The sequence below is a fragment of the Platalea leucorodia genome (assembly GCF_965183815.1).
Source record: "Platalea leucorodia genome assembly, chromosome: 9".
Classification (NCBI taxonomy): Eukaryota; Metazoa; Chordata; class Aves; order Pelecaniformes; family Threskiornithidae; genus Platalea; species Platalea leucorodia.
Window position 1 is genome coordinate 1,790,276 of NC_138831.1, and position 13,137 is coordinate 1,803,412.

The 13,137-nt window shown below is 35.1% G+C and overlaps 1 protein-coding gene across 1 annotated transcript in view; it reads right to left on the reverse strand.

Moving 5' to 3' along the window:
- The window catches only part of DNAH12 (dynein axonemal heavy chain 12), a gene marked incomplete at its 3' end in the record, with an annotated part of 73,000 nt that overhangs the window by 8,067 nt on the left and 51,796 nt on the right, over nt 1–13,137 (reverse strand). Inside the window, exons 53-65 of the mRNA XM_082322213.1 lie at nt 11,661–11,801; nt 11,284–11,525; nt 10,790–10,937; nt 9,786–9,931; nt 8,404–8,618; nt 7,269–7,461; nt 6,213–6,405; nt 5,042–5,214; nt 4,395–4,535; nt 2,993–3,151; nt 1,832–1,976; nt 834–984; nt 231–484 (exon numbers count right to left, since the gene is read on the reverse strand). Of these exons, the coding sequence (XP_082178339.1) occupies nt 231–484; nt 834–984; nt 1,832–1,976; nt 2,993–3,151; nt 4,395–4,535; nt 5,042–5,214; nt 6,213–6,405; nt 7,269–7,461; nt 8,404–8,618; nt 9,786–9,931; nt 10,790–10,937; nt 11,284–11,525; nt 11,661–11,801 (2,301 nt within the window). The remainder of the gene's footprint in view (nt 1–230; nt 485–833; nt 985–1,831; nt 1,977–2,992; nt 3,152–4,394; nt 4,536–5,041; nt 5,215–6,212; nt 6,406–7,268; nt 7,462–8,403; nt 8,619–9,785; nt 9,932–10,789; nt 10,938–11,283; nt 11,526–11,660; nt 11,802–13,137) is intronic.

Below are 13,137 nucleotides of genomic sequence, written 5' to 3' on the forward strand. Positions count from 1 at the left end.
AAAAAAAATCACACATCACAATATCAAAATATTACAATGGAAGCTTGGCATTACTATGTTTATAATTATTTTTTTTAAATGTCCTTTCTTAATTAAATTATCTCTTCAACAGCTTCACTGTATTTCAGGGAAATTCCATATTATCAGCTCATTCAGGGATATGAATATTTCCTAAAAATGTCACCAATTTTTCCCTTCCCCAAATACAGAATATTTGGCAATGCACGTACCTTTGGTGAAGGGTAACTAGTAAGCCAAAGTCTGAAGTCTGGGTGACATTTTTCGCTTTTAAACTCTTCACATATTTTCTCCAGCATCGGCATCCAGGAGACAGCTAAATGACAGTTCTGTAAACAAACCCAGGTTCCTTCGTCCATTCCTTTTTGAATCATTTTTGTAGCTATAGGTCCTTGTCCTTGTCCTAATGAGATGGACTGAAACTTATCGCCAACCATCTCTCTGTCATTCGCAAATTTCAGGAGGCCTTGAACAGAAAGCGTAAGATTTTAGCATTTCTCCATTAAAAAGAAGTTATGTCAGAAAAAAAAACCCAAACAACAAAACCAAAAACATTTAAAAACGTTTATTACTGTTTTGTTAAAATGTACGCACAATAAGATGGTATAGCTTTGATGCAGAGTGTAAAATTTATTTAGTTTAAAATACCATTCCTGTTTTTAGGGAGCACAGAATTTTACCAGTGTGACATGATATACTCAAATCTACTTGCACAAAGTGCAAAATAATCCTCATTGTGTACTGAAGGGGAAATTCAGATCCCTCATCTAAAAAGCTGTACTACGCTTTTGTTTCCTCTTTCTGTGTATACTTACTAGACATGGGATCTGCTCCTGGAGACAGCACAAATATTAAAGGGGTTGTAGAATTTGAATCTAAGTAACTTTTTGTTAGATCAAATGGTGGTGGCTCTACAAATTTCTTCCCCAGTTTATCAGTTACAAATGTTGTTATAGCTGGACCAATCTGGTAAAAAAAGTAAATACAAGTCATTAACATAAATGAAACATAACTGCATATTTGACAGCGTCTTTTACGTACCATGTATTAGTTAAATTCCTGAGCCTACAGACACCTCTCTGCTTTGCATGGATTTGAGATGGGTCTTGCAGAATGCTTCAGAAGCAAAGGTGTCACCTTGTTGACACCCCCCCCTTTTCTTTTTTTTTTCCCTTACAAGAGGAATAATAATGTTTTTAGAAAATAAAAAATAACATACCTCATATAAACAATAAATGACATTAAGACTTTAATTCAGGCTTTACCTGATGTGGAGAACCATCACATTGCCCCTTAGTAAATATCAATGTAATTATTTTTAATTAATTCTAAGGAGCAATTGCAATATGTACTTTAAATCCTAACATTGATTGTTCCTAAAGTACATACAATACAATTTGCTAAGTGCACCAAAGGCAGAATGTGTTACAAGTTTGCCTTGTCTGTTCAAATAAACACATTTGATCTCTTTGCCTTGGAACTCTTTGTATGAAAGCACACGGTACTGGATACTCTGTGTATTTGTTCAGGCTAATATAGACTGCTCTTGAGTATACAACAGATTAAAAACATGGACAAGCACTTGAAGAAAACTAGAACAATGAGTATACTCTGAAAGATGCATTAAATCACGTCAGACAAAAGATCTCAGCTGATGGTTGTGGTGTTTGTATTGCTCAATTGAAAAATAAGAATATAATTAATTTTCTTAATAAAATATGATGAAGATCAGATTAGTTATTTTAACAACCAGTGCAAACTATGCTACAAGACATGAAACAGTCTACAAACACATGATAACAGATCATTTTACCTTGTCAGGTCTTAAGCACCGAAGAATTATCATCTTTTGTAATTCATTTAATGTATTATTCAATTGTTCTGGCAATGGGAAGCTTTGTGGCTCTTTGCTGTCATAAATTTTTTGCCATTCACCTGTATTTTCAGAGACATGACTCCTAGAGAAAAAAAAAAAAAAGCACTTACAATTACTGTAAATACCTGGAGTCTGTTTTTTGACGTTTATCAGAAGCCAATATTGTGTTGTCATACAAGCCACTCCACATCTACATGAGCAGATAATCCTACAGTAGAGATTCTCCATGCTGAAGAGTGAAAAATCTTTTCCCACCACGCTGCTGCAGACATACAAGACTCCACCTGAAACGTTCCGAGTTGACAGTAAGTTCTGCCTGTTCCTCCAGCCAGCACTGCTTGGACCTTCGTAGGCCTGGGCGAATTTTATGCCTCTCATATTGCAGGAAAACTCCACTCTTTAACTGAAGAAAATTACCAGGAAATTCAACCAAGGAAAAAAAAATTATTTTCCTTCACGCAACATGCAGAGTACATCCTCTGCAATGGGACAACTCTCAGACTATTTAAAGGCTGGATCATCATCCACATTGCTACTAAAACTCCTAGGGGGGAGAAACACAAAACAGCTCCAAACAATTGATTCTAACAGAGCAGTGTTTCTGCAGTCAGATCCAAATCCCCCGAATATTCAGGCTCTGTCAGCTATTTATATGCAAGACTTGTACAGCCATGCTGGCTCCAGAATTTAGGGTTAAATTCTATTTAAACCCAGGGTGGAATTTTCGTGATTTCAGGAGATTAGATTTTACCAGAAAAATTCCTCCCCCAGCTCTGCAGTGGAATTTTGCTACATATACTTCCTTTGGCCTCCACTGACCCCTTTGAAACACTTGTTTCTCTACCATGGAGACATTCCAAAAGAAAAGTTTCTTTAGGGAATGCCTCAAATAATTTAGGAAAATAGTTTCATTAAATAATATTGCAATTAGCGATCTGACTGTAAGTGAAGCAAACCTAATGACAAAAAAAGGGGCTGGTTTTACCATGTTGGCGTTCTGGCACTGGTTTGGAAAACGTATAGGAAATACTTCTTTTAGCGTGCTATACATGCTTTGGTCAAAAACAATTAAGGCTAATTCACAACATTTTACTATACCTCAGTCCTTTCAAAGCTGGGATTTCGCTTGCACGACATAATTCATCCCAGCTCTTCTCTGGCAGCCAGGATGGATCTGGATTCTTGTACTTATTCTTGAGACCCACACCCCCAGTTAGTAAGAACATAAACTCTTGATGTTCTATTTCATTTTTAGCCCTATATTAAAAAAGACAGATAATATTCAGTTATTAAGACACAGTTTTCCATAATATAAAGAGTTCTTTAAAATTAATTACACTTCACTGCTATTTAGTAATACTTCTACTACAGTAACAGCTGAGATCAGATCTCAGTATTCTACATAGCTAAAAAACTGTATGGTAAAAATGACTGATTAAGGCTATAGCAAGGGTTTCAAGAGGTTAATGGTATATATATGCTTATTTGTTTTTAAAAAGCGCAATTATTCCTGATTTTTAAAAGCTTTATAGAAAATAATTGGTTCTGAGAATACAGTAGTCTAGAAGTTGTTGCGATGGCACATTTCTGTCTTAGATTTTTTTTTCTAAGATGTGTCGTGGTTTAATCCCAGTCAGCAACTAAGCACCACCCAGCTGCTCACTCACCCTCCCCTGCCCCAGTGCGATGCGGGAGAGAGCCGGGGGGGGGGGAAGTAAAACCCATGGGTTGAGATAAAAACAACTCAATAGGACAGCAGAGGAAGAAAAAAAAAAAAAGTTATAAAAGAAAATACAAAACAAGTGATGCACAATGCAATTGCTCACCACCTGCTGACTGATGCCCAGTCTGTTCTGGAGCAGCAATCGCTGCCCCCCGGCCAACTCCCCCAGTTCCTATACTGGGCAGGACGCCATAGGGTACGGAACAGCCCCTGGGCCAGTCGGGGTCAGCCCCCCTGGCTGTGCCCCCTCCCGGCTCCCTGTGCACCGGGCAGAGCACGGGCAGCTGAAAGGCCCTTGACTGGTGTGAGCCCTGCCTAGCAACAACCAAACCATCAGTGTGTTGCCAATGTTATTCCCATCCTAAATCCAAACCACAGCGCTGTACCAGCTACTAGGAAGAAAATCAACTCTATCCCAGCCAAAACCAGGACAAACATTTTCTTCAATAATAGCAATTGTTCTTGACATAAGGATGCTATGTAGCACTACCTAGGTCCTTTAAAGGGAGTCAGAGATGTATCATTGACAAAACCAGTGATTTAAAGGAGCATAGGAACATTCTTTTCATAACGTGTCCAGTAGCAGTGATACATGCACTCACATACTCTTTCACTTGTAAATATTACCAGTATTAGAAAACCCAAAACATTCATGGCCTTACTCCAAAGGTGTTATTATCAATATGCATAAGAACATGCTATCTCATCAATACCTTTTTCCATGATAAGAAAATCATTAGTTTCTGTTATTAAGAGACTGCACAAAAATGAGCTTACATGAGAAGATTACAACATAGCAAAAACGAGAAGAGCAGCTTGTCCTTTTCAAACAGTGAACGACACACATTGCAATACAAATTGTATGTGAAGTGGTCATTTAGATATCGAAGTCGCTTCTCCAAAATTTTGGATTTGTTACTAAAAAGAAAAGAAGTGAGAAACTGAGACTTCAGATTGAATAACTTAGGCAACCAGTCAAGAAATCTAAATCTATTTAAGGTTGTGGAAGAATTATATTGGACGCACATGCTCCATAAGGGATTTAGATGCTCATTTCCCCAGAATTTCAATTACACTCAATGTTTTACTGCTCTTTTAAAAGTCCCAAGCAAAATAATGAGCTGAAATCTATTTACCACAGTTAGGTGGTGGCACTCAGTGTTCATAATGGAGCCTAGTTCAGAACCAGACTTCACCCTTTCTAAATCACATTCTTAAAAATACTTAAATAAAGCACATGCTTACAGTTCATGATTTGCTCAAACATTAACTAAAAAGAGCATTTACTTCATTAACAAATCATATTTTGTTTCAAAAGCCTGCATTTAAGGAGGGATAAGAGGTAAACGGTTTCAAAATGGAGGGAACTGTTCATAAGAAGAGAATGAAAACACCTTATTTTACATCAGAAAGACTGTATTTACCTATCATGAATAGAGTTGATGAAGAGATTAACAAACCAACTAAGGGAGTACTGGTACATGGGATCAATGTTTGCCAGGTCTGCAATACTAAAGAACAGCACCGATGAATGCTTTGCAATAGGTCGATAGCCTTCTCGAGATTCAGCTATTTTAAGTTCTGTTTTCTCTGCAATCTAAATATCAATAGTAGTGGATAAAGAAAAGGTTTCAATATTCTCTGTACAAGAATATTACTACTTAATAACATTATTAAAATAGTTCTATACAGCTCTCTGTAATGCCAGAGTAAGACAACTTTGATGTTCCAGAAGGCACAATCACAGCAGGTAATGACTACACTAGGTAAAGCAAGTACTTGCCCCTAACACGGTACTGCCCGATCTATTTACCTACACTACAGGATGCAATAGTCGAAACAAAGGACAAAGGAGGCACAACAGTTTTGCTGCATCAGTTAGCATCAAAAGTATCAGCCTATCTCTGCAATATTCAAAAATACGACTAATTGCAGACTGGTTATGTATTTAAGCTCTACTTATTCTACTGTAAATCAGCTTTATACAAAACAATACTTGACTGTTAAAAGGTTTTTCAAAATTTGACCATCAGACAAATTCTGAGATTACATTTGATAGGCATTAACAAATAGCAGTAAGGCCAACATCAGCTTAAAAAAAAACACTAATATTTGATTTCTGTTAAGTCTATAGTAATTAAAAAGAATGTAAAAAAATATTTATTCTCTTACCAATGTTATTTAGCTCTCATTGACTTCAGCTGATATTTTAATGCATTAAGTGTAACAAAAGAATCTGTGCTTGCATACCTATATTAGTTACCCAGATTATTAATGTCTCCCTGAATATTTTTGTTGTTTTAAAAAATTCGTTCCTTCCTTTATCTTAACACGTTACCTTAACTTCAGAATTTATTACTTTTCACTCAGTCCTTATAGATAGATACACATTCTTTAAAACATTTTAAATTAAAGACTGAATAAACTAACAGTAAAGATTCTAGAACGGATCCAATTTTATTTCTCTTCACATTTCACAAGCACAGAATTTCCTCCTTATGCTTTGCATGGAATTCACAGTCCTTCTGCTAGCTGCAAATTTTAACTTTTAATTTCTCTGTATTGTTAAGGAAAGCACACCCGCACATTCCTTACCTGCTGTTTTTTTGTGATCTCATTAGCCATTATTTTAGCAGAATCCAAGACCTTGATAGCAGTCTCGTCTTCCAGAATATTCCCTTCAGATGAATGTAAGGTTTCTAAAATTTTCTTCTCAATTTCTTTTAGATGCTTTTTATTGGCTGCAGATTGAAGGATGAGAGCATTTCTTTCCTCTTCTAATTCTGGTCTAATGAAGAAGAAAAACACATAAAACAAAACCAGTTGATACTCACCTTCCACCGACTGTAAAGGAAGCCCATGAAGATGACTCCCTCTTCCTACAATAAATACTTGTGAATATTCTCTTTGCTTTAAGTAGGTTGTCACTGTTCAGCATATATTTATAATTCTGAGTATAGATTTCTTTGCATAACTTCAGTATTTGGAAATGATGGTCTAAGCTTTAGCATCTTCGCATTTGGCAAATGTCAGCGCATCCTACTTTTCCTTTACTATATCCCTGCTGCCTAAAAAGCCACCATGTGATATGCGGAATAAGTTTACTGCTGGAAACAATTTTTTAGCAAACAGAGTTTAGACCAATTGCGTAGACATTTCCGTACAACCCAGATACTACTTCTCTGTATCTCTGTGAGGGTTCAGATAAGACCCATATTCAGTTTTAGAGGTACTGTGCATTTGTTTCATGCAAAATTAAAATTAAATCCTCATAATTCTGCATCCTTGTCTGGCAGCTCAGTCACACTGCAAGAATCACACTACCGATTTAAACTTCAAATAATATTTACATAGTTTTCTAACATTCAAGGAATATTTTAGGAGAAAATTGCCATGAAAAAACAATGATTTTACATCTGCTATTTTAATTAACTTGTGGACACTTACCCCACAGTAAACATGACAATCTGTTTCCCTAACAAACTTTTTAGATATGAAAACTAGAAAAACAACTTTTTTCTTTTTAAAGCTGCTACTGATCAATATTTACACCATGTAACATTCATTTTGCTTCACAATGAATTCATCTCATTTCCCTGGAATTACGCCATAAAAAATTTTAATGGCTATTTGCCATAAAGAGAGACTTACCTCTCTTTCGCTACAACAATACCTAGCAATTGGTCTTCAAGTCCCTCTGGTGTTATCATAAAATTGAGTAGAGAAACTTTTGTAGCAAGTTCAGGCATATAATGTGGATTTCTCAGTTTTGTGGTAATAAAAAACTTGAAATCACTGGAATACTCAATAATGGTCTCACCAAGCCTGATACAATCCATGCCTCCTAAAGTTAAGATGAGAAATGTTAAGAAAACAGTTACCTACTTCAATTACTTAAAAAAAAAAAAAAAAAAATTACTTTTGTGATTAAATAGAACAAAATTTCATGTCAATGACAAATTTCCTGAAAAGTGTAAATAAATAAATAGATCTGATACTCTGAAAAACTCTCAGAGACTTCAGTGAGGCCACATTTTACTCTTAGCAGATGAAATTGAGTCAATCCAATTACTACCGCACTTTCAACGTGCATATGCAATACTAGAGATGGTAACAGAGAGCTGTGGAAATATTCTCAAATATGATATTCTTACAGACTATTTCCTTGAATTACCCATCTGAAATAGAAAACTCAAAAAAAGAAAAAGGAAAAAAGTGTTTGAGCATTTTGTCTTTTTTTTTTTTAAGTATGAATGTGAAAACCAGTAAAGATAAACTACATAAGAAGGAAGTAAAACATATTTGTGCTTATCTGCATTTTTCTGTCTTTTTCCAGGAGGAAAAGAAAGAAGAGTTGATAACCAAATCCACAGCTACTTAGCAAGTTTCAGAGAAACACAGGAAAATTGTGCCTTGAGCAAAATGCCTTCATAGCTTTTCTTGATTCGTGCAAAATTTAGTAAATATTAGTATTAGACTAAAACATATGAAAATGAACAAGCAAAACATAATTTCATTGACTATTTTTCCCTTGCAGAGTCAAGTGTCTTTTTAGTCTCCTATAGTGACATGGTGAAGGTTTTCACATAAGACCACTATCATGTGATATATGAATGCTGTTTATTAAAAAATAAAATAAAACTGCAGGCTGTTGTGAGACTACACTCCTCTTACCACAGGCAGCAGTAAATCAGAGGGTAGTAAGAAAAATATCAGACAGTACCATAGACTATAAGATGAACATTAATGTAAACTACTTCAGGGTTCAAAATTAATTTTGCTGTACCTTGTTTAAAAGTCTGTTTAAGTAGCAGAGGTTCAAGTGATGGGTCTAGTTCTTCTCCAACATTTTCTAGCAGAAGTGGAGTTCCAAACTGAATGCAGTTCTCCACAGTTCTCATATAATCTGTGTCACTGACCTTGATAACATTCAGGCGGTTTTCCTTCTCAAAATTCTTGATCCATTTATTTGCTTGACCTTGAGGATCAATCATTAATGGCCTAGAATATACAAGAAAGTTTTCTCAGTGCTTGCAGTAGTTTTTGAAAATTTTAAACTATTTTTAAATGTTTCTGTGCCAGGCTGTCAAGGAAAAAGTGATACAATTTTGATTCTGTTATTTTAAGAGATCAGTGAAAAATGGATGCATAGGTGTTTTATCATAATTTGAAAAGTAATACCAAAAACAATTTTAAGAGTTGCAAAAAAGTGTTCATAACATTTTTCATAAAATATACCAGAATGCAGAATTCTTGTAAATCTTGTTCTGCTTCTCCCTTGGAATTCTCAGTATTTAAAATTTAATTATTTTTATAAATTTTGTAGAATTAGATAATTAAATATATTTAAATATATTAAATCTCATATAAATATATATAAATAATATATAAATATATTTTTATGTATCATTGTTTCACTTAAAAAATAAAAATCAACAATTAGTTGCAATTTAAATCTGAGGTGTTGGTATATCAGCTAGTATAAGACTGGAAACATAAGCAGGGCAGGGAAAGGTGACAATATTTTAATTTTGTTCAACAGATTTGTCCCCCTTTGCACTTGCTGATTTCATCTATGTGTATGTATTTTAATAAGACAGGCACGAATGATATCAAACATCTCCTCTAACTGCACCCTCAGAGAACTAAGCAACATTCTAAAAATGGAATTACACACTGTAGTCTGAATGTAATCTGAATCTATCATGAAGACTAATTCTTAACAGAACACAGATCACAAGAGCATCACTAGGAAGTTTTATAATCTTATATTTCTACTGAGTGCAGATGACTTGCAGCTATCACAAGTTTTCATATAATGTAATAGATATCATCCTTGAAATAAAATTTCAGTTGGAATAAAAAAAAAAAAGTTGTTAAAGGTCCTAAAAGAATCCTTCATAAAGATGTGACTTTCACACACAATAAATGTCTATAAAACATAAAAACATTGTCTGATAGCCTTATAACTCTAAGAAACTGAAGGGGACTGTGGTATCTGGTCCCTGCAATTTACACAACCTGAGCTGGATATAAAGATTCTACTCCTGCTTTCAATTACATTGTCTCTACAGAAGCTACACTAATTCTAGATGTTTAGTTTGCCTTTTTTTTTAAAAAAAGTGAAAACTTGTTTGGATTTGAAAATTAAACCTTTTTGTCACCTACCAACGTCTTGAATTGTCAACAATGACCCCATTGTCTACAGAAAACATGTCAGTTGGCAAACCAGCAATATTCCAGGCTCTTATTTTTATTGGGTCACCAAGAGTCTTACTCAAAGAGAAATTTTCAGAACAAGGGATATTTTTCTCCTGGAAAAAAAAAAAAAAAAAGAAAAGAAAACCCCATTTATCTTTATTCCGTGTTTCTTTACATCTTTTATTAAATGCCACTTCAATCCAAAGTGACAATGTGCATTTCCTTTTAAGAGTCTGAAATAGGTCAAGTATAAGTAAAAATTCTGGGAAAAATAAAATCATAGTTTCAATAGCTAACTGTACTTCCCCACTGAATATTTACTCTCTCTCTCCAAATTTTGTAGGCTTTTTCCAGTTTTTTGTACATTCTAAATGTGGGGGGTTTTGTTAAAGTTATGACAATGCATTACCTTAAGAAACTCACAGAGTTGGAAATCATCTAATGACTATATCTTCCATTAACTCAGTACAGTAATCCAATGCTGATTTGTTACTGTTTAATGTCAGTCACAATCAGTGACTTCAAATCACTCGATTTATGAATTATGGCATTAGTAGAAGTATGTTGGAACTGTCCCTTTGCAAACAGCATAATCAACTATTTAATTAACACATAAATATGTGACTAAGTTATTATAGAATTTTTTTTACGTTACACAATGGCATTTTAAAGTTAATTATTTCATTTAAAGGCAAAATAGAGAAAATTCTGAGATTTTATTTAAGTAATAATCAAGCCTTAAAAAGTCAACGATGTGCTCTCGTTTCTGCTATGCTACTTTAAGTCTAGAGTAAATTCACCGATTTAATTAAATTCAAATTTACAGAATATTGGATCGGCAAAATTTATCCCATTGATCTTATTGCATTTTACTAAGCTAATATTGAAGAAATGACAAGGGATTTTTGAAGCCTTTTGCAGTAGTCCAAAAAAAAGCAAACGCTTATTTAAATCTAAGATAACCTTCTGACCTTGCACAGTTTGCTCCAATCTTTGGTACATTCTTGTCGAAATCCAGCAGTAAAAGCTCCCAGATATGCTATCACACCAGCTGATATCAGAACATCTCCTGTCAAATTATCGTATGTGTCTTGAAGGTCATTTGCAGCATTATTCCATCTATGACAAGCAGAAAATACAGGAAAAAAACGGTGCTGAAACCTCCACATTAATGATATTGACGATAAAAATCCACCTTTTTTGTTGTCGTTTATCTTAACTTCAGGTAGAGAATAAGGACATGGTGTTTATGTATTTCATTCTCATTTTGAAGACTTTCTCTACAATTCTCCCAATGTTGCTGCCCATATTTTTACATTACAAACCATCAGGAATCTTTCAAGGGCCCAGACTGTTAAACTCTTCAGCAGTACAGCCCTCAGACAGAGACACAGCTCAGAGAACTGAAGTTCAAACTCTGTTTCTACAATGGCTGTTATATCTGACATTTGAACTTTAACCTGACCTTGATTTCTCTCCACCAAGGCCTCCAATCAACTTCTCTGCTCGTTCTAGTTTTTTAGCACACAGATCAACCTGCAATTCTAATCGAGCCTTTTCTTCAGTTTTCTCAGTGAAGGTTCGTTCCAAAGCAGCCAAACGATTTTCAACTGCTGCAAGTTCTTCTCTCTTCTGATTCAACAGTGTCAGTGTCTCTGCTAAGGACTGCTGTGCCTCTCTTAAACGCTCTTTTTTGGGTGCAACCACCTATTCAAATACAACCAATACACAAATGCTTAAAGCACATTTTTATAACTTTATTATTTAATACAATGCTTAGGGTGAATATACCAAGGAAAGGGAAGCTTTCATAGCACTGAGGGACTAGGATCAAAAACGCACCTTTGCAACCCTGTCATATACCTCCATTGCCATAATCCATTTGCATAAACCCTCTGCTGCCGAGGAAGCTTTAGCCACCTTTTGGGGATCAAACTCAGGATTAGTCAAGTATTCAGCCCGAATCTTCTGCATGACAGCTGCCTGGATAGCAAAAGAATTACATCTCATCAAAGTCTTGTGGCTGACACTTTAAAATTACACTGACTGATTGCCATTTCTCTACACGATGAAACAGGGAAGAACTACCTCGTATTAATTACAGTAGAAACCACTGCTCATTTGTTTCTTTTGATTTTCCTATCACGCTTTGTGATCTTTTCCTGTTTTCATCCTAATCCTATCCTTATCCTTTATAATCATTCACTTGGTATGTCTTCCATGTGGCAGCTACCTTAGTGCTAAGAGCATTACAGTGACATAGAAGCCTTACTTTATGCTGTCCCTTGTGCAAAACATGCTAATTTCATTATTTGCTATCTTTTCACAAGACACAGCTGTTGGGTATCATTATAAAAATGTATTTCTACCAACATACGGCAAAATCTAAATGAATTACATTGCTTGTGCCTGCTTTTGGGGACCAGTTTTATAAAGGGCAAAGCATATTTAATTTCCAGTGAATTGGGCAAATGGCAAGAATCACACGCTTGGATATTAAGATCTTTGGGGGAGATGGTAATATTTTAAATAAAGTTATATAGCTAGTACCTTTCTGCATTTATTGTATATCTTTTAGTATACTTAACAAAATATTACCTGTTTTGTCAGCATTCATTCAATCAAAATAATACAATTAGAAACAGCCATTAAGAAGAGCACCAATGTGGACGGTTATTTAAAAATAGAAAAAAGTTTATAATGCCAGAGTAATTGATTCAGAAAAACTAGTACAAAAAAAGGCACAGAAAAGTTGGACAGGGATCAAACGTTCCCTGGTTCCACAAAAACAACCCCAACCAAAACCTAAAACAGAATACATGAAATGAGGCTAAAAGGACCCGGGTTCAGAAGAACCAGAAGGAGATCGCTCTTCATACCACTTAAAGCAGACTTCTGCAACGCTTTCTAAAAAGATCTTGTAGATAGAGAAAATTTACATGGGCTCAAGGGGACCTGAGAAATTACAGAAGAGAGATCCACTGAAAGCTACTAAACACACAGAAACTACATCTAGCTTTGGAAGTCCTTTATTTAGAGTGCCGGAGGCTGGGAGAATATTTGGAGAGATTATCATATATACTGTTCCTACCCCTTCCAAGGCACCTGCTTATGGCCATTTTTGGACACAGGACAATGAACAGGACAGACTGCTGACTCTGATATGGTTTTTTATGTGTTATTCTTACCTTTTGATAAGATACTACTGCTAAGTTAGAAACATCTGTGCACAGAAGGACATTTCATTCAAATAGAAGACAGGCTGTATAGAAGCCTTAGGAACTCCCAAAGGGAATTCTAAAGCCTTCTGAAACGCCAC